General features: G+C 33.9%; 2 protein-coding genes and 1 pseudogene across 2 annotated transcripts; all 3 read left to right on the forward strand.

The window, feature by feature from the left end:
- LOC115980659 lies at positions 1-1,011 on the forward strand. Its single transcript, XM_031102890.1, has 2 exons — positions 1-481; positions 821-1,011. The coding sequence occupies exons 1-2, from the start codon at positions 1-3 to the stop codon at positions 1,009-1,011; spliced, it is 672 nt and encodes a 223-aa protein (XP_030958750.1).
- A 630-nt stretch (positions 1,012-1,641) lies between these two features.
- On the forward strand, positions 1,642-2,664 carry LOC115980660 (annotated as a pseudogene).
- A 9,028-nt stretch (positions 2,665-11,692) lies between these two features.
- LOC115982435 (chitinase-like protein 2) lies at positions 11,693-13,628 on the forward strand. The gene is made up of 4 exons (XM_031105037.1): positions 11,693-11,753; positions 11,799-12,143; positions 12,498-12,660; positions 13,023-13,628. Exons 1-4 carry the CDS (start codon positions 11,693-11,695, stop codon positions 13,429-13,431), a joined length of 978 nt encoding a protein of 325 aa, XP_030960897.1. The 3' UTR covers positions 13,432-13,628.
- The last annotated feature ends 7,598 nt before the right edge of the window (positions 13,629-21,226 follow it).

Genomic DNA, 21,226 nt, shown 5'->3' on the forward strand with positions numbered 1-21,226 from the left:
ATGAGTGAGGAAAAATTTCATCTCCATCAAGAAAAAATAGATAAGTATACAAAAGATGAATACAATTGTCACTCTTATCTTTTGAATTGTCTTGTCGATCATTTCTATGATTATTATGATACAACTTATAATTATGCCAAGAAAATATGGAAAGCTTTACAAAGCAAGTATGATACCGACGAGGCTGATGCAAAGAAGTATGCTACTAGAATATTTTTCTGTTACAAAATGGTGGATGGAAAATCAATGGTGGATCAAGCACAAGACTGCCAAATGATCATGGTAGAATTGAGATCCGAAGGCATAAAGATTGGAGATAATCTGGTGGTAGCTAGCATAGTTGATAAGCTACCACAATCTTGGAGGGAGTTCCAAAAGACTTTGAGGCACAAACAAAAGGAGACATCCTTGGAAAATTTGATCACACGCATCCGTGTGAATGAGGAGACTAGAGGACAAGATGCACTCATGACACAAGAGAGTAATGATAATTCCACCACAAAGTTAAGCCTTATTTCTGCCAATAATAATATGCCCAAAAATCATTTTCCTAGAAATCGTCAATTGAAGCCTAAGAAAAGAGTTTTAAAAAATAATAATAGACCTCAACGAAGGGAAAATCCAAATAAATATAATAATAAGAACCAAGGACCCCCTTCACAAGATCAATTTAATAGATCTTGTTTTGTGTGGGGCAAGAGTGGGCATATTGCTCGATTTTGAAAATTTCAGAAATGTGAATCTGTTCCGTAGGCTAACGTAACTGAAGAGCCTTTAGTGACTATGATTACAGACATTAATATGGTGCAATATGTTGAAGGGTGGTGGGCAAACTCTGGTGCTAATAGGCATGCCTGCTATGACAAAGATTGGTTCAAGTTATACACTCCCTTTGAAGAAGAAAAAACAATTATGCTTGGTGATTCTAGCAAAACCAAGGTTCTTGAGAGTGGTGAGGTCGATTTGAAATTCACTTCTGGAAGTGTGCTAACATTGAAAGCTGTGCTTTAAACTCCATCCATGAGGAAGAATTTGATATCAAGCTTTTTGCTTAATAAGGCTGGCTTCAAGCAGACTATGGAATCTGATAATTATGTAATCACTAAAAAGGGATTATTTGTGGGCAAGGGTTATGCTTATGATGGAATGTTTAAATTAAAAGTTGAGAATAATAAAGCATCTACCAGTTCAGTTTATATGTTTTCTTCTATTAATTTTTGGCATGCTTGTTTGTGTCATATAAATAATAGATATGTGGGAATCATGAATAGTTTAGGATTAATTCCAAAACTGTCAAAATTTTTTGAAAAGTATGAAACTTGTAGTCAAGCTAAGATTACAAAAAAGCCTCATAAAAGTGTTGTAAAAAATATCAAATTGCTTGAGTTAATTCACTCTGATTTTATGTGAATTTGAGGGAATTTTAACTCGTGGAAAAAATAGATTTATTATCACTTTTATTGATGATTTCTCAAAATATATGTACAACTGTTTTGGTTGTAAGTGAATATACTGATCAGTGGAGTAGTTTAAGAAGATTCATTTCTCGTAAAATCATTTAAGTTGGAAGTTGGAACAAAATGATTCTTGGAGCTTGACGTAATGAGGAAATGGTTGCATAATTAAATTTATAAATGAGCTATGCTCAATGACCCTTTGCTCGCTCACTCGCTATACAAAGTAAAACTAGATGATTCATTTTCAGGTGGAAATAAAGTGGCCAGTAAGGAACCATTAGAATGGGGTTTATGCTATAAGAAGGAAATGAATTCCAACTCGAACAATTATTGTGATGAGCACGAAAAAAACATTTATCCATGTGCTCCTGGAGTTTTATACTATGGCTGAAGTGCTTTGCTTATCTATTTGTATGTATCTTTTCTATCACGCTAATAATAATCTTACATTCTTCATAATATTTATGCATTTCAATTATTTTCTCATCTTATATTGTTCAATTTTATCCTAAGTTGAAACTTCTACAAAAGTTTTATGTTTAGTTGTTAACAAAACATCAAAATGAATTCCATTTCTAGCATAATTCAAATACAAGTACATAAGTTATATATGCATTCTTCAAAAGAAATCCAAGCAACTGATTCTTTTAAAAAATAGGTGCAACCCACTTTTTCTACTACCCTAAGACTTGTATGCATCCTTTGTTTCCTGCTTGAGAAGATTTTATTATTGATGCAACCTACAATATTGTTGCATGCCACAATCCAAACAACTTTCTATATTGATGCTTTCAATAGGAACTACAATTATGAAGAAGTCAGTAAAGATCTAAAAGTGGATTTTTTGAACCATTCAGAATACATTGAACAAAATGCTACCCTTAGCTTCCAAGTTGCAATTTGGGGGTGGATGACACCAATTATGGAGCATCAACCTTCAGCGCATAATGTCTTTACTAGCTACTGGAAACCCACCAAGGGTGACTCTCCTGCCAAGTGAGTTTCTGGTTTTGGAGCTACCATAAATGTGCTTTATGGAGATCTTGTTTGCAGTCAAGGTGATAATGAGTTCATGAACAACATCAATACCTATTACCTATATTACTTGGATCTTATGGGCATTGGTCGAGAAGAAGCAAGGCCTCATGAAGAGCTCAGCTGTGCTGAGCAAGTTGCTTTCAATTCAACTTATTCCTTATCTCCTTGATCTTTCTTCAACTGATCCATTTTTTTTTAAAGGTAATGCATTAATATGGTTCTACGAACATATATGTTAAGTTCTAAAAGTTTAAAACAATTGGCAAACCATGAGCATGAATTTGTCTAGATATAGATTCCTAACTCTATAGGTTTGATTAGACAATATTCAAAGTGTTACAAATCAAAATACAAGGACATTCAAGTTGCAGAAAGAAGAATTCAGAAACATGCCTGGTTCGATCGATTGAAAGATAGGCTCAACCGATCAAAAACACAAGTCTGCAGAATTTTAATTAAGTCCAACTGGTCATTAAGCCCATTAAGTGATTAGGGTTTCAAATCTATTTCACATAGTATTTAAAGGAAACCCTAAGGCACATTTTGGAGAGACTTTGGAAGTGCTCTTGTGAGATCTAAAAGGTATTTTGCCTTCCTATTTCAAAGTCATTATTGGAAATCATTCTCATATCATTAGATCCGGTAGATCTGAAGTTGCTGCAACAAGATCAACAACTGTTAATGATCTAAACCTTCAAGAGTGGTCTTGGAGTCACAAACTAGAGAGTTTGTGTTATTAAACCTTTGAGTGGGATCTCAAAGTTACAAGTGTGGATGCTTGTGTGCTGCAAATCCAAGAAATAAGGAGTTTGTGGATTCAGAGCTTACACGTGGTCATGTAAATAAGTTACTACTGGGTTAAATCTGATTGTTAAAACTTTGATTCTCTATAATGGATTTGTTTTACTTTGAAAATAGTTAGGTCAAATCCTCCCCAGGTTTTTACCTTGAAACTATTGGTTTCATTGGTTTTCTCAGGTCATCATATCGTGATGTTTTTTATTTTCCCCTATTTTGCATGATATGATTTATTATTGTTTAACCTAGATTTGAATAATTAACCTAAGTAACTACTTGGCTAATATATTAGGTTAAACAATCTGAGTGTTCAAGGATCTAAACAAACAAAAAAGTGGTATCAGAGTGGGTTCACTCTGATTGGATTAACATCCTGAGTGAAATCATTGATCCCTACTATCATGGATAATTTTAAGTGTCTATCTGCTCATATTTGTGATGATTTGAAAATAAAGGACATTATTGTTTTTGTTGATCTTATTGATGCTTGTGAAACTCTTCCTAAGGAATTATTTAAATCTTTGAAAATTACTAAGAAATTCAAGGAAGAGTTAAAATTGGCTAATCTTGAAAAAGAGAAATTGATTGTGAGATTAGATGAATCCAATAAAAAGAATGAATTTTTGAGAAATCAATTTTCCTCTCAAGATGAAAAAGATGAAAAGTTTGAAACAAAAGTTTGCTGTGTCTGAAGCTAAACTTGAAAATTTGTCTAATACCAAACTTACTATTGATAACAGATCTGCTTCTATTTCTGTTCCTTTTAACCCTAAAGACAATGTTTATATTCCTCATTTCAAGAGGAATTATAAAGAAAATGCTTATTTTGCTAGGTTAGACAAAGATAAAAGTTCTAATATAGAGGTTGAAGTTTCTAAACTTGAGTCTAAACCTACTATTAGAGAGCATAAAAAATCTGTTTTTGTGTCTACCTGTTACCTTTGTGGTGTTGTTGGTCACATTAGACTAAATTGTTTTTTGTTGAGGCAAAAACCAAAATCTGAGACTAGATCTGCTATTTAGGAATACTAATGTTCATAAATTTGTTTGTGTTTATCACTTTTGTGGTGTCTCCGATCACATTTGTCTTAACTTTCATAAATTGAAATTTAAACATTATGTATTTCAATCTAGGATATGTGATGATATTTCTTCAGCCATAAGTCCAAATAAATTTTTTCATATGCTTTTGAAAAATTTAAGCTTATTGGCTTGTGAAAGGAAATCGCAAGATTTTAGTCTCTCTCAGAAGAATGGTGTAATCCCTCAAAAACACTCTGCTCCCCGTGGTTTTTCACCTACAAAGCCAAAGATACGTGCTATATGGGTGAAAAAAGACGTGCCAAGGTCAGTGTTGTTTACTTGTCCTTGATTTAATTCTTTTAATTATTTATGGACATGTTTACTTTCTGTTTTTGGTTGTCTTGTTTTTAGTTGGTGTTGATTATTAAAAAAAAAAAAAAATCCAAAAACATTGAAGAATTTCAAAAAGACAAAAATATTTTATTTTGGGTCTTGTTTTATTTTTCTTGAGGATTACATGAATTATGATATCTCTCTTTTGATTTAGAACATGTTTGATATTGTGGAGAAACATAGAAAATATGTGTTGCATAACTGAGTGCATAAGCTATTTCTGATTTTGTATGAGTATGTACTAGATTGTACATGTACTCATGGGTTAATTAAGAAATTAATATTTTTTGTTTGTATACCCTCTATAGTTTAGTTGAGCACTGTTCAATGCAAAAGCAATGCATGAGGAGAGAATATCAATTTCTCTCAAAATTCTCTCCTCAAAAATTTTTATGAGAGAATTTTTGAATCTTGATAAAAATTGATTTGGTTGAAGAGAAAATGTTTTTGAAAACATTTGGAGTTATTGACATGCATTTCATATCATAAAATTTATTTTAAAATTGATTTTGCTGAAAATTTCCAAGTTTACAAAAATTTTCTGGTTTTTCAAGTCTCGATCAATTGAATCTGTTTCTAGACCAATCAAAAAATTCAATTTTTAAGGCTAAAAGTCTCAGCCTTTTTCAATTCCTCTTTTGATTCCTTTTGATAAGTCAAACTTATTTTAAAATATTTTCGATTCTTGGCTCGATTCCTCCCGACCAATTGAACTTGTGAGTTTTTGTGTTCAAAACTCTCTGCCTCTCTTGATCGATACTCAATTGATGTTCAATCGATTGAAACTAGAAAATTTTCAGTTTTTAGTTTCTTGACCAATCAGTCTTTTCATGCATCATTTGTGATAGGATTCACATGCATTCCATTGTTTTCTTTATCCATCTTGCATTTTTGCAGTCGTATCTCTCATTATTTTCACACACAACATGCATACACTTTGCTAAATTGGGTACTCAACTTGATTTAAAATTTGATTGATTAATTTTTGAGTTCTATACATTTTAGTATATGCTATTTTTTATGTGTGAATTGCAGAATTTCTTTTTCTTTTTCTTTTTTTTGGGATATGATGGATATTAAATGTGAAAATATTTTCTCTAATCATGAGGTTGATTTGAGTTCAAAATACCTTGACACGTGAAAACATTACATGCTGAATTTTTAATTGAGATCTATATTATATAGTCTTAAGTGATTGTACTTGGAATGTTTGCATGTATCTGTTTATGGGTCACATAATGTCAAGTTTGCATTTATTGAAAGAGATAATATTTTTATTCATGTGTATTCTCAGCTTATTTTCTAAGTTTGGTCCATATCTTTTTAGTTTAACCCACCTCCTAAATTTTCCTCAAAACTTGTTTTGTTTTTCCTATTTTTATAGGGGGGGAAAGTTGTTTTTAAAACCTATGTTATTCATAGGGGGAGTTGCTTTCTTGATTCTCTATTTTCTCTTGTTATTTACTGTCTACCTTTTGATTGAGTTGTCTTTGGCAATACATGACAAAAAGGGGGAGAAATAGATGAAATTTGGAAAAGCTTTATAATTGTTTTGGAAGGGGGAGTAAATAAAAAGTTTTTGATGTATCAAACTTAGGGGGAGAGTTAGTTTGCATATCTGTTTTTTTTTTTTTTTTTACATATCTTTACTTCCACACATGCGTTGATGTGCTCTTGTGAGTGTTTCAGGAAAGACAGGTACATTCTGATCAAGATCTTCCGCCTCTTTTAGCAACTTTTAGGTTTGAAGTCTTAGATTGGGATTTGTGATATAATTGGGCATATTATTGTAATAGGGCTGTTCTTGTATTTGATCATTTCATATTATATGTAAGTTTTGTCACGGATTGCCAAAGAGGAAGATTATTAGGTTCTAAAAGTTTAGAACAATTAGCAAACCATGAGCACAAACTTGTCTAGATATAGATTCCTAAGTCTCTAGGTTTGATTAGACAATAAGTGTTACAAGTCAAAATACAAGAACATTCAAGCTGCAGAAATAAAAATTCAGAAACTTGCCAGGTTCAACTAATCGAAAGACAGACTCAGCCAATCGAAACACGGGTCTGCAGAATTTTAATTAAACCCAATTGCTCATTAATCCCATTAATTGATTACGGTTTCAGATCTATTTCACATACTATTTAAAAGAAACCCTAAGGCACGTTTTGGAGAGACTTTGGAGGTGCTCTTGTGAGATCTAAAAGGTATTGTGTCTTCCTCTTTCAAAGTCACTACCAGAAATCATTCTCATATCATTAGATCCGGTAGATCTGAAGTTGCTACAACAAGATCAACAACTGCTAATAATCTAAACCTTCAAGGGTGGTATTGGAGTCATAAACTGATGAGTTTGTGTTGCTAAACCTTTGAGTGGGATCTCAAAGTCACAAGCGTGGGTGCTTGTGTGCTGCAAAATCCAAGAGAGAAGGAGTTTATGGATTAAGAGATTGCACGTGATTGTATCAGTAAGTTACTACTGAAGGTAACAATAGATTTAGGGTTAAATCTGATTATAAAAATTTTGATTCTCTATAGTGGATTTTTTTTTTTTTACCTTGAGGAAAGTTAAGTCAAATCCTCCCTAGGTTTTTACCTTGAAACTGTTGGTTTTATTAGTTTTCTTGGGTCATCAGATCATGGTGTTCTTTATTTTCCGCTGCTTTGCATGATATGATTTATTATTGTTTAACCTAGATCTGAATAATTAACCTAAGTAACTACTAGACTAATATATTAGATTAAACAATCTGAGTGTTCAGGGGTCTAAACAAACAAATAATATATATAAGTAACCAAAGGAAATGTTCAAACATGAAGAGGGAGTAAGAGCTTTTATCATATGTTTGTATGTCTTTGTGTGAAGTAAACTTGCTTAGACAGTAAAATTTTGCATTGATTTGCAGCTACCTTTTGCTAGTGTTATTTAAGCTTTGAGATATATATATATATATATATCTATATTTTTTTTTTTTTTGGTTTATTGTTATATATTGCATAATTATTTAGAGTGGATTGTCTACAAACCTCTCTATGTTAGTATAATATGTATTTTATTGGAAAAATCTTGGAACATATCCCACCTTTTCTCTATCTTTGTTTATATCGGGAAATTATTGTGTACTCCTGGAGTATCATAAATGCGTACTCCCTCCTCTCACATGAAGGGTGGATCCCATTAATTAAATTCATAGTAGAACTCACCATTCATGTGAAATGGGTAGTATGCATTTATGGTACTCCAGGAGTATCTAATAATTTTCTATTTATATCAAGCATAACTTACCCAAAAAAAAAAAAAAAAAAGGCATTTATGTTGGTCGAAGTGTAACATACTTGAGGTCTCAAGCAATAGGACAATAGTAATTGCATGTTTTATAGTATCACATATCTCTTGCTCAAATCTCACCTCATGCAAAGTCATAAATTTTTTTCTAAGAGCTTAGCCTAAAAATATCTATAATTTTTAAATCTACAAAATGGTAAAAACAAAGTTTGTGTATAATTTATTCTTAACCCATATATTTAACATAATTTATTCTATACATTAATATAAAAAAATTTCATTAATTAAGTCAATTAGACAGTCACATATAATTTAAGACAAAATATTTTCTTTCATTAAGTCAAGTGTAATGACACCTTGTAGCTGAATTGGCATCTCCCTATGCACAAAGTGCTTGGGGGTCTAGGGGAAAAAGGGTTCAAGCTCCGGGGTTAGCAGTATGTTGTAATTATCTCTTAAAAAAAAGTGTAATGACTTCCCAAAGTATATTAATCATAGTTAATTTTCTTTAAAATTTAATCCATATTTAAAAAAAAATTAATTAAAGATTACACGTTAGACTTTAATAATAGTTTCTAGAAAACATGAAATGTTTGAAAATCAGTTAATTTCGAATATATTAAATATTAAATGTCAATTTTGTATGCCTTAAAACATACAATATAATATAATAGAAGATAAATATAATAATGCTGAATTATTATTATTTTTTTTTTTTTTTTGTTTATGGATATTACAAGTTAGAAGTACATGTCCTAAACTTTTAACCATAAAAATCACAACATATTTTTTCTGATGAAAAATGTTTAAAAAAAAATTATACAATACAATCCTATATTCCTAATTATCTATATACAAAATGAACGAGAAGTGCTATATCTACAACATTTTTATTTTCACAACAGATTTTAGGTGACAAACTGTGTTAGTGGTGGGTAAAAGAATAATGTTAGTAGTGTATCCAAATAAGAACCAATAACATATTGTCACTGAGAATTAATGTGAAAATATTGTAAAAATGTTATAGACATAACATTTTTTAAAAATAATAAGAGGTTTCTTTTTTAGTAGAAGAAGAGTATTTAATTACAAGATTTAAGATTTCTAATTCATGTACTTTTCGAAACATATACTTTATATATATATATATATATATATATATATATTGAATATTAAAATAATAAAAAATGAGACATTTTTACTTTTGCAATAATTTATATAAACAAAAATACAACCGCTAATCTCCACCTCTCCCTCTCGAACTATCTACATATCATAAAAAATAAAAAAAATAAAAAAAAATAAAAGCATTATTATTAGCAAAATAAAAGGTGTCTTAAATTCTTAATAAAACGGTTGTGGGGACTCAATTTGTAACGATCCCAAATTGGTATTGGGTTCGAACGTTAAGGCCCAAACAATAAATTTGTAAAGAGTGGGCTAAAAGACTAAGCCTTGGTGAACGGACAGTCGTTAATCATGGTGTTCATGATGATCGCACAGAAGTGAACTGAACTTATTCAAGAAGACTTGCTCCTCGGCACGGCTTGGGTGGCTCCGATCCTTGGACCTCGTCCGAGGAGCTTAATGTTCTTCTTATTCCTTTTACACTTGGTTTCAATGGTCTTGGAAACCACCCCCTCATGCTCCTCCCCTTCTCTCCTTTTATACTAACTTTTCCCCTCTCTCGAACGCCCACGTGTAGGTTCAGCTTTATAGGGCTGATACTTGTCTTATCAGCCCATACCCAAAGTGGTTAGGGGTAGTTATAAAAGCTGAAGAGTATGGCTCTGTTAGGCGCAAAGTACTTAATTGTAGTAATGGCAGCCTTTACCTTGTTCTTTGTCGCCACACTATTCAGGGGTCCTTTCCCCATTAATGCGATCAGAACGTTTGTTGGCGCATTCAATGTAGAGGTGACATCTTTTCCTTGAACCGCTCCTACATTGTACTCGCCCTTTCTTCTGGGAGCGCTCTGGAGGTTGCCTTTGATGGCGTGCCGTTCTTTCCTTCTAAGTTTTGGGATGCCGAGGACAGGATCGTCCTCGGCTACATCTCTAGGCCATTTGGACTTTCGTTGTATGTCCTCGGCAACGTCTCTCCTCGGCGCGGGCCTTGGGCCATAATGTAAAGTGAGCCAGGATCACAAATTCTCTGGCCCCACAACGGTTATATGTGTTTATATTCTTGGAATCTTCAAAAATGATGGGGAGAAAAATAGGCATATAGCATTGAGGGAAGCTTTTGGAATTTTATTCCTGAGAATTTTCTAAATTTACCGTTGAGACAAGTTTTTGAAATATGAATAGTTTTGAGAATTTTTTAAGATCCAAGAAACTGACAAAATTAAACATAAAGTGGTTTCATTTAGATATTGGACCATTTAAAAAATATCATCCTCCCACTCTCTTTATTTTTTTAAAAAAAAAATATTATTAGCTAAATAAAAGGCAATATTAGGTATTTAATATTATAAATTGTTATTAAAATGTCTTTTTTATATGGATGTATCACTAACATCATTTTTGTTATGTATCAATTAAAACAAGTTATATCAATCATGGTAAAAAATAAAAATTTCAAATAAAAATTATGAAAGTTTTTGTAACTCTAGATTAATTTTTTGAACAACAAATTGAGCAATGCTACGTCCACAACAATTTCAAAATAAGTCGTAGATGTCAAATTGTTATTAGTGGGTAAAAAAATAATATTAATGATAAACTCAAATTAAAACCAATAATAACTTATCACCTATACTCTATTGTGAAAGTATTGCGATCTTAACATTACTCATAAAATAATTGTAAAATAAAAAAAAATAAAAAGAAAAGAAATTAAAGTCATTTGATATTTGCAATACACGTTAATGGTTGTTGCATGTATTATTTGCATGATCGGTCAAGTACGCATGGCAGTGATGTCTTGTGAATATACCAAGTCCTCTTTCTTTTTGTGCCCCACTGGAAAAGCATCAAACCACTTTGAATTAAAATATTTACCATCCCCAAATCTTCCAATAGAAAAGAAATATAATCTTTTCCTTTTCTTCTCTCTCTCTTTTTGTAATTAATTAATTTTTGAATAAATTATAATTTCAAATTACACTTTAGAGTTTGTCTCAAAACTAAAGCAAACCCTATGTTGTCATAAGTTTAGATTCTTTAGAATTAAATCTTCAACAATACCTCAAAGCTATTAATATCAACAACAAAAAAAAGAGTAAAATAAAATGACCCCATGCGACTTGGATTAAATAATGTTCATGTAAATATTAATCATATGTATTGAAATAATTACTTGGGATTTTTTTATTTAAATATTTTCTATTAATAATGTCACTATAACAAGATGCCAAGTTTTTATTGTATCGCATATGATTCCCGTGTTTACTTATATTCCTTTTCGGAGAAACAATTCTACGTTCACCCAAACTTTCGTCACAATAACAAGATGCCAAGTTCATTTTTATTGGTAGAGAAAGTGATTTTGAATGTGAATTCAGATACTTATCCATTCAATACTTTTTGTGAAAAGGCTCCCGACAGATGACTTGCACCGTTGCGCGCACTTCACTTGACTATCTTTTCGTTACTTTTCCTTCTTTCACATGCACCCAGACCAAGTATAAATATATAGGGAAAGGTACACACCTCTCTCCAAACTCCACTCCTTTTTTTTAATGTTACGTGCAAAAATGGAGTATAAATGTTCTGTAAGCCTGACAAAGGCATTGATATTATTTGTGCTTGTCAATTGTGTCCACTCTGCAGCTGCAGCTGGGTCTCCATGGCCTGTTACAGATGGAAGTAAAGATCCAAATAGGCCGTGTGTTGCGTGTGGTTCGTGCCCAAAAAGTAAAGCGTCACCATATGATAGACGAGGCTGTACTAACTGCAACACGGCTAAATCACGATGCTGTGATGGGTTCATTAATGACTATTTCCAGAACGACCAGTTTGAGAACTTGTTCTCAAACCGGGACTCCCTTGAGGCCCATGCAAAGGGCTTTTGGGACTACCACTCTTTTATCGCTGCCTCTGCTCACTACCAGCCCTACGGCTTTGGTACTACCTACATCAACTCCACCTTCTTTGGAACCAAAGAAGTCGCAGCTTTTCTTGCCCATGTTGGCACCAGAACCTCCTGTGAGTACTTCATAGTTTCTGTCTAGGGAAATTTAAATTTAAGTTTATGTGTGTGTGAGAGGAAGGACTTCTTTCTTGTCTGGTTTTGATTTCATATGTGAGGGTTTAAATTTTGTTGAGGTTTGATCATACTATGTTTGAACTTTGAAGACTCATTTTATTGTAGTTCTATGGACTGATTGGATTGGATCTTTTTCAATTTGAATAAATCTTAAGATATGATTAAATCTCTTTTTACTAATTATCCTATTGAAGAATTGTTTGCGTAATTAAAATTAAAAATGAGCTATGGTCAATGACCCTTTGTTCGCTCACTCGCTATACAAAGTAAAACTGGATGATACTTTTTTTCAGGTGGAAATAAAGTGGCCAGTAAGGAGCCATTAGAATGGGGTTTATGCTATAATAAGGAAATGAATTCCAACTCGAATACTTATTGTGATGAGCATGACAAAAACATTTATCCCTGTGCTCCTGGAGTTGCATACTATGGCCGGGGTGCTTTGCCTATCTATTGGTATGTATCTTTTCTATCACGCTAACATTTCTTTATATTTATGCATTTGAATTATTTTCTCGTCTTATAGTATTCAATTTAATCTCAAGTTGAAATTTCTATAGAATTTTTATGTTTAGTAGTTAATAAAACATCAAAATGAGTACCTTTTCTAGCATAATTCAAATAAGAGTACATAAGTCATGCATTCTTCAAATGAAATTCAAGTAACTGAGTATTGAAAAAAAAAATGTGCAACCTACTTTTTATATTACCCAAATATTTGTATGTATCTTTTGTTTCCTATCAGAGAAGATTTTATTATTGATCAATTCATTGTTGCATGCCACAATCCAAACTTTCTTTATTGATGCTTTTAATAGGAACTACAATTATGGAGAAGCTAGTAAAGATCTAAAGGTGGATTTGTTGAACCATCCAGAATACATTGAACAAAATGCTACCCTTAGCTTCCAAGTTGCAATTTGGAGGTGGATGACACCAATTATGGAGCATCAACCTTCAGCACATGATGTCTTTACTGGCTACTGGAAACCCACAAAGAATGACTCTCTCGCCAAGCGAGTTTTTGGTTTTGGAGCTACCATAAATGTGCTTTATGGAGATCTTGTTTGCGGTCAAGGTGATAATGAGTTCATGAACAACATCATATCTCATTACCTATATTACCTTGATCTTATGGGTGTTGGTCGAGAAGAAGCAGGGCCTCATGAAGTGCTCAGTTGTGCTGAGCAAGTTGCTTTCAATCCAACCCCTTCCTTGTCTCCTTGATCTTTCTTTAACTAATCCTTTTTTTATAAAGTAATGCATTAATATGGTTCTACGAACATATATATTAAGTAACCGAAGGAAAAGTTCAAACATGAAGAGGGAATAAGAGCTTTTATAATCTGCTTGTATGTTTTTGTGTGAAGCTAAACTTGCTTAGACAATAAAAGTTTGAATGGATTGGCAGCTGCCTTTTGCTAGTGTTATTTAACCTTTGAAATTTTTTTTTTTTTTTTTTGGTTTATTGTTATTGTGTAATTATTTAGAGTGGATTGTAAAATATGTATTTTATTAGTAAAATCTTGGAATGTATCCCTCTTTTTTGCTTCCTTTGTTTATATCAAGCATAACGTACAAAAAATGAGCATTTATGTTGGTCTATAACTGTAACATACTTGAGGGTTTTTTTTTTTTTTTTTTTTTTAGGGTCTTAAGTGATAAGTCAATGGTAATGACATATTCTATGATGTCACGTGTCTCTGATTCAAATCTCAATTCTAGCAAAGTCATAAATTCTTTTTCTAGGGGTTCAACCTAAAATTATCAATAATTTTCAAATCCACAAAATAGTGTACACAGTTTGTGTATAATATATTCTTTACCCATATATTTGACATAATTTATTATATACATTATGTTCTTGCATGTAAAAAAATTAGATAGTTACATATAATTTAAGACAAAATATTTTCTTTCATTAAGTCAAGTCTAATGACTTCCCAAAGTGTATTAATCACAGTTAATTTTCTTTAAAATCTAATCCATATTTTCTTTGGTTAAATGAATTAAATATTACACATTAGACTATAATAATAGTTTCTAGAAAACTGGAAATGTATGCAAATCAATTAATTTGGAATAGATTAAATATTAAATGTCAATTTTGTATGCCCTAAAACATACAATATAACATATTAGAAGATAAATATAATAATAATGAATGAAATTTTCTTCTTTCGTTTATGGATATTACAAAGTAGAAGCACATGTCCTAAATTTTTATCCATAAAAGTCACAACATATTTTCTTCTAGTGAAAAGATGTTTTAAAATTTTTTATACAATCCTATATCCCTAATTCTATACATACAGAATGAATGAGAAATGCTACATTCACAATATTGTTTTAGGTGACAAAGTGTTAGTGGTGAGTAAAAAAGTTATGTCAATGGTATATCCAAATGAGAACCAGTAACATATTGCCACCAAAGATTGGTGTGAAAAATATTGTGAAAGTGTTATGGACATAACATTTCTTAATATGAATAAAAGTTTGAAGAAGTGCATTTACTTACAAGATTTAAGATTTATTGAGTAATATAACAAAAAAAAAAAATTGAATATTAAAATAATAAAAAATGAGACATTTTTACTTTTGCAACATTACCTTGAAGGAAGTTTTACAATAATTTAAGTAAATAAAAATATGAAGGGTTTATTTAACAAAATCTACATATACCTTAAAAAATTTCTTCTTAAACTAAAGGAGGAGGGGGAAATTTTTAAAAGTCAAGTAGGGCTATGGCCCCCCTCCCCGAGAAATTATAAGATCCACATGGTAGACAAGTAATGTGGTCCACCATTCCACTAAAAAACTTCCACTTGTTTAAAATTTTTAGTTAGAAAATTTTTTTAAACAGAAATTAATTACTGACTCAGCAATTTTAAACAAATGAAAGTTTTTTAGTGGAATGGTAGACAAGTGATGTGGTCTACCAGAGGACTCTATAATTTCTCCCCCTCTCTCCGTTAATCTCCACCTCTCCCTCTCCCCACTATCTACCTATCAAAAAATTTGACATATCATAAAAATAAATAAATAAAAAATATAATTAGCTAATAAATAAAAGGCATCTTAAATTCTTAATAAAACGCTTATATGTGTATTTATTCTTGAAAGCTTATAAAATGATGAGGACAAAAATAGGCATATATCATTGAGGGAAGCTTTTGGAATTTTCTTCATGAGCATTTTCTAAAATTCCCGACAAGTTTTGAAATATGAATAGTTTTGTTAATTTTTTAATATCTTAGAAACTGACAAAATTTCCCTTAAAAAATAAAGTGGTTAATTTCATTTTGATATTGGACCAAGAAAAAATATCATCCTCCCAGTCTTTCGTGTGAGTTTATTTCTTAAAAAAACCATTATTAGCTAAATAAAAACATCATTACTCATAAAATAATTATAAAAAAAAAAAATGCCATATCAATGGTTGTTGCGTGTATTATTTACATGACCGGTCAAGTACGCATGTCAGTGATGTCACATGAGTTATTGGCTGGCCCTTGTTTTTGTTTTCTTTTACTACATTTCATATCCTTTGTTAGATTCTAAATATTTAGATTTAAATATTTAGAATTATATTTTTAATTATGAGCAAATTGAGAACAAAACATGTCTAGTTTAGGTTTTTAGGCAATTCTTAAAAGTGATTGTTTCAATGTTCAAGTCCAACTGATGATTTAAACTTTCAACTATGTTTTTAGATCTTTTAGAGACTTAGGAGGTGCTCTTGTGAGACCAAAAAAGTATTGTGCCTTCCTCTTTCAAAATCACTACTGGAAATCATTCTCATTTCATTAGATCCGGTAGATCTGAAGTTGCTGCAACAAGATCAACAATAACTGATGATTTAAACCTTCAAGGGTGGCCTTAGAGTCACAAACTGAAAAGTTTGTGTTGCTAAACTTTTGAGTGGGATCTCAAAGTCACAAGCAAGGGTGTTTGTGTTGGTGTAAATCCAAGGAGAGAAGGATTCATGAATTCGGAGCTTGCACGTGATCTTGTCAGTAAGTTATTACTGGAGGTAGCAATAGATTTAGGGTTAAATTTGATTATAAAAACTCCAATTCTCTTATAGTGGATTTGTTTTATTTTAAGGATAGTTAGGTCAAATCCTCTCCAGGTTTTTACCTTGAAACGATTCGTTTCAATGGTTTTCCTAGGTCATCATATCGTGGTATTATTTATTTTCCGCTACTTTGCATGATATGATTTATTTGTGTTTAACCTAAATCTGAATAATTAATCCAAGTAATCACTTGATTAATATATTAGGTTAAACAATCTAATTTAAGGAGTTTAAATGAACAAGCATACTTTTCCTCAAAAAATTGAAACTGCAGTCGGCTTGTTAGTAGGTTTTTGTTTGGAGGTTTCATTGTCTTATTTATGATTATGAGTAGGATATAATATAAGAAGGTTCTTTTGTTTTCCACTTGTATTTTGTTTTGGAGTGGAAGTTCGCATACTAAGAGCATTCGCATTGGGACTTCTAAATGGCATATGTAGGATAACTTTACAATTTTCACACAAAAATCAAGCTTCATCCGGAATTCTAAAACTCAACTATTGCAAAAAAAAATTTCCAATTGTGCTACAGTGCAATTCTACCTTTAGAATTGCATTGTAGCTCAATTCTAAAATGAAATAATAGTTCTTTATTCCATCAGTCCTCTCTCCCTCACTCCCACTCTCTCTCTCCGTCTCCCACTCCATGTTCCTCTCGGTGTGTAGTGGTGGCCTATTTATGGTGGATCTAGGCGTGGCAAGGTCACAATGGTGGTGTTTTTTTTCTACAAAGTCCCTCTTGCTCTCAGTCCTCACTCTTTCTCATTCAAGGCTTGCATCGGAGCTGGGTTGGGTTCGTGGTTTGATCTAGGCATGGTGGTGGGCTAGGATCGGTTGATGGTGGGTTTGGATCGGTGTGGATCGAAGCTCCGATGGTGGGTTTGATGGTGGATCGGCGTGGATCAGTTGATGTGGGTTTGACAAAGGTTTGAATCGGAGCTCCGATGGCTCCGATAGTGATTTTTTTTTAATGGATTTGACCGTGGGTTGCTGTGTTTTTTTTTTTTTTTTTTTTTTTTGTGGTGTTGATAGTTGGAGAGGGTGGTGTTGATGGTCTGGGTTTTTTCTTTTCTTTTTTTTTTTTCTTTTTTTTGGTGTTGACAGTAGATTATGGGTTGCTGTTGGTGGTGGTGTTAGGTGTGTGTAGTATAGCGGTGGTGGGCTTGTATTGTATTGTAAATGAGGGTGATTGTGGGATATATTGTTTTATTGGGTAAAAATATTATTTTAATGAGTAGAATAGGAAAATAAAAGTTGGGATGCTGGGAGTATTGTAAAATTATATTGTATAATTGATAAAATGGCTTTTTGGGATGGTAAAATATGATGAGATAGAATTCCCGGATGTGAATGCTCTAACATTACTACAACAATGGATCTAGTTGTGTTGTGTTGTTCTCTCTCCTTTTGGATATCAATGGTGGTGTCAGAAACCATTAGAGTTTGTCGCTTTTTTTCCTATAAATTTTCAATAAGTTTAGTTACAATATTTTTCATAGTTTTTATCTTAAATTTTGACATTTATAGTTTATTTTGATTTGGTATTTAATAAAAAGAACGGTAAGTAGTTAACTCTCAAATAAAATAAAAGTACGTAACATAATCATAACAAACTATGTTTACTGTTGTACAAAAATAGATATAAAAATTTGATAGATTGATTTTTACCATGTCTTTATTGGAAACCTACTAAATTCTTCTAAATGTTTTTTTACTAATTTTAAATAAGTCTTTCTTATTTGTCTTTATTTCGTATTAAAAAGTTAAATAAAATGACGCCATGTGATTTGGATTAAATAATGTTCATGTATATATTAAACATATATATTGAATTAAATACTTGGGATTGTTTATTTAATTATTTAATGATGTCACTATAAATGAGTTTATGATTGGAGTTGTTTTTGTCTCCATCTTTTCTTCTTGTCATTTTTTAATTAATTAATTAATCGGCAAGAGATTTAGATGAAAGGTTTCGTAAACCTTAAACTTTTCTTGGATCCAGCCCAAGTGATAGCCCATTCAATAGGCTTTTAATAAGAATTCTACTTCAAGCAGAATTAGAAGCTGGTGAACTCCTAGTCCTAGAAAAGCAAAGGGAAATCCTAATTTAATTGGAATTAATTTGTAGAGCATGTATTAGAAGACTAAAGCCTTAGATATATATATATATATATATATATATATATGTAGTTGCACGATTTTCCTGGCCCAAATTCTATTGATCAGGCCTTGGCTCAAAGCGCAACCCACAATAAAATATTTGTAGATGATGGGTTAAAGAACTTAGCCTCAGTGAGCCTATTCGGTCTGATACATGGACAATATTGTTGCAGAAAAATAAGAACACAAGAATGGATCTCTCACGTTTGATTCTATTTCTTTTAGTTTCTGAAACAGTTCTTCCGTCCCCTTCTTTGAGGGATTCTACTACATTATATAGTTCTCCTCCTCTCATCTCAACCTTACACTTGTTGATCATCTAAGCATCTACTTGAGCACCTGTCCCATCAGCCGCCCTCATCACTCTTTTTGTGAGTTGCAGAGGCCAAGGTGGTACTGTTCAGGGGTCCTTTCCTCATTAATGCGGCCAAGTGGGTGGTTGGGACGCATTTAATGTGGTGGTAGCTTCCCGTGAGATATTTTGGATTTTATTCATTTTATATGTTGGGAGGGTGAACTGAGTTGGCTGGGGAGAGTTCTTCGTCTGGACTTCGTGACGTCCGAGGAGGAGTTACTCCTCGGACAGGTTACCTTGCCGTTATTGGGATTGAATAATGCTTCACACGTGGCTTCTCTTCGGACAGGACGCTCCTCGGTCGGGCCTGAATTTGGAATAGCCCATTATTTTTGGGCCGGGCCCCACAATAGCCCCTCAAAACTCCGGTTTTTATCTCCTTCCGAGGAGAAAAGCGGGGTTTTGATGTTAGTGAGAGGATGGAAATAAAGAGAGCGTGTGGCGTGCGTGCGGACCGTTACTTTTGACGCGCTACAATTTACGAGGCGCGACCATTAACTTCTGGAGGCGTTATGTTCCCTCATCCAACGGTGTGGCGTAGATCGAACGGCCGTCATTTTTTCTCGTATTTTTAGGCAGGAGTGATCTTTTCTCTCTCCTCCTGGCTATATAAGACGTCATAGGGGTTCAATTTCTTCTTTTTATCTGCATTTCATAAACCTCAGAGGCTTCCAGAGAACTCCATCGAACCCCAGAGATATACGAACACTTGCGTCCGTTACGCCACCGTAGCCGTTTTTGTGAAACGTTTCGTCCACGAGAGATTCCCAAGCGTCTCATTGAGCGTTTTGTGAAGGTACCAGTACATTTCGTTCATCTCGCTGTTTCAATTCCCTCCTCGGACTCTACTTTTCTTCTCAGTCTTTACTTTCGTTTCCTCAGTTCAGTTCAGATGGGTAGATTTGAGAAATTAGTAAAAACTCCAGCCACTATGGAGGCCTTTAGGGCTAAATACCACATTCCCCAGGGGGTTGGGCTGCAGTACTGTCCTCTTGAAGGAGTATTGACAGATAGAGGTGAGGGAGAAGTCGTTATCCCCATGATTGCTTTCATAGAAGGAGGGATGACACTTCCCATGCGTAGGATCACAAGAGAATACTTGTTCAACCATAGGTTGACGCCGTATCAGTGTGCCCCGAATATGTTTAAGATACTAGGCTGTGTAGATGTCTTAGACGAGTGGATGAATCTAAGCCTTACTTGGCATGATGTGGCTTATCTGTACGAATGTCACCGCCTCGGGGATGAGGGGTATTATCTTAAATCCCGGAACGAGGACGTTAGGTTGATCTCTTGTCTCCCAATATCCAATAAGACCGTGAAGAATGACTTCCTTATTGCTTCTGGGGAGTGATTCGACGGTATTCATTGTCCAACTCGAGCAAGAAACCCAGGTGCGGCGTTTTTAGGATCGGTCCTTTTTGGGAAAGGATTTAGTATTGAGGGTTTATTTTTCTTGCTTTCTTTGTAATTGGAAAATTTTGTGAACTAACCCCACTTTCCTTGATTACTTGCAGATAAAGTTCACGTCGCTCCTCGGCTAAACTTTGTGAACGTGCCAGCATTGAACTACCTTCTTAGGTCGGAGATTTACGTTTCCGAGGACGGACAGTTGCGTGCGGCCCATCTGGTTCTGGGCTATCAACCCCTGAGCAGCTCTTTCCAGGCTATCGGTCACGCTATAAGGGCGGGCAGTCCGAGGTTGGCTAGGATTGACGTGTCCAAGGACGGGTTCCTAGCTGAACACGATCTGCCACCAGTTGTGTTGCCCGGTGTTAGAAATCCCTACTTAGCAGAGCAGCTACCTCCGCCAAACGAGCCTGGCGTTGCCATTCAGGTTGAAGAGGAAGCTGAGTCATCTCGTCTTTCCCTTGAGGCAGAGATAGACGAGTTTTATTTTGAGGAGGAAGTTCAGCAAACTCCCTTGGTGGAACTTTCCGATCCTGAAGGAGAGCGGGACCGGCATTCTGCAGTTGGCGTTCCTTCCATTGTTATCTGTTCGGACGACACTTCGGACGAAGAGGCAGAGCCCATGGTAGGAAAAGGAAAAACTCTAAAGGAGTTGATGGCCTCCCGAGGGAAAGGACAGTCATCGAAGGGACCGACTCCACCACAGGTCAAGACCTTTCCTCCTGTGGTCCCTCAGGGCACTTCGGAACTCGGCCTTAAGGCTAATCCGAACCTAAAGAAGAAGAGGTCGGTTGACACCCCTGAGGAGGGTGAGGTGGTTGCCCAGCCGACCAAACAGCAAAAAACCACTCGTGCTCCAAGGAGCAGAAGGGGTAACTCCTCGGAAAGACGGGACGAGGAGAACACTGCTGAGGTGCGCGCTACTCCGCGTACATGGAGCCCCAGGTTGGAGCTGGATGGGGTTGCCATCCCCTATAATGCTTCGGTTCGAGAGTACAACCGAGGCCGGGCAGGGTA

This window comes from Quercus lobata, chromosome 3 (assembly GCF_001633185.2).
Source record: "Quercus lobata isolate SW786 chromosome 3, ValleyOak3.0 Primary Assembly, whole genome shotgun sequence".
NCBI classification, from domain to species: domain Eukaryota; kingdom Viridiplantae; phylum Streptophyta; class Magnoliopsida; order Fagales; family Fagaceae; genus Quercus; species Quercus lobata.

Coding starts and splice junctions, on each gene's coding strand:
- LOC115980659 (XM_031102890.1), top strand. CDS start 1: ATGAGTGAGGAAAAATTTCATCTCCATCAAGAAAAAATAGATAAGTAT. Junction 482..820: donor TGCACTCATGACACAAGAGA/GTAATGATAATT, acceptor AATATGTTGAAG/GGTGGTGGGCAAACTCTGGT.
- LOC115982435 (XM_031105037.1), top strand. CDS start 11,693: ATGGAGTATAAATGTTCTGTAAGCCTGACAAAGGCATTGATATTATTT. Junction 11,754..11,798: donor ATTATTTGTGCTTGTCAATT/GTGTCCACTCTG, acceptor GGCCTGTTACAG/ATGGAAGTAAAGATCCAAAT. Junction 12,144..12,497: donor TGTTGGCACCAGAACCTCCT/GTGAGTACTTCA, acceptor ACTTTTTTTCAG/GTGGAAATAAAGTGGCCAGT.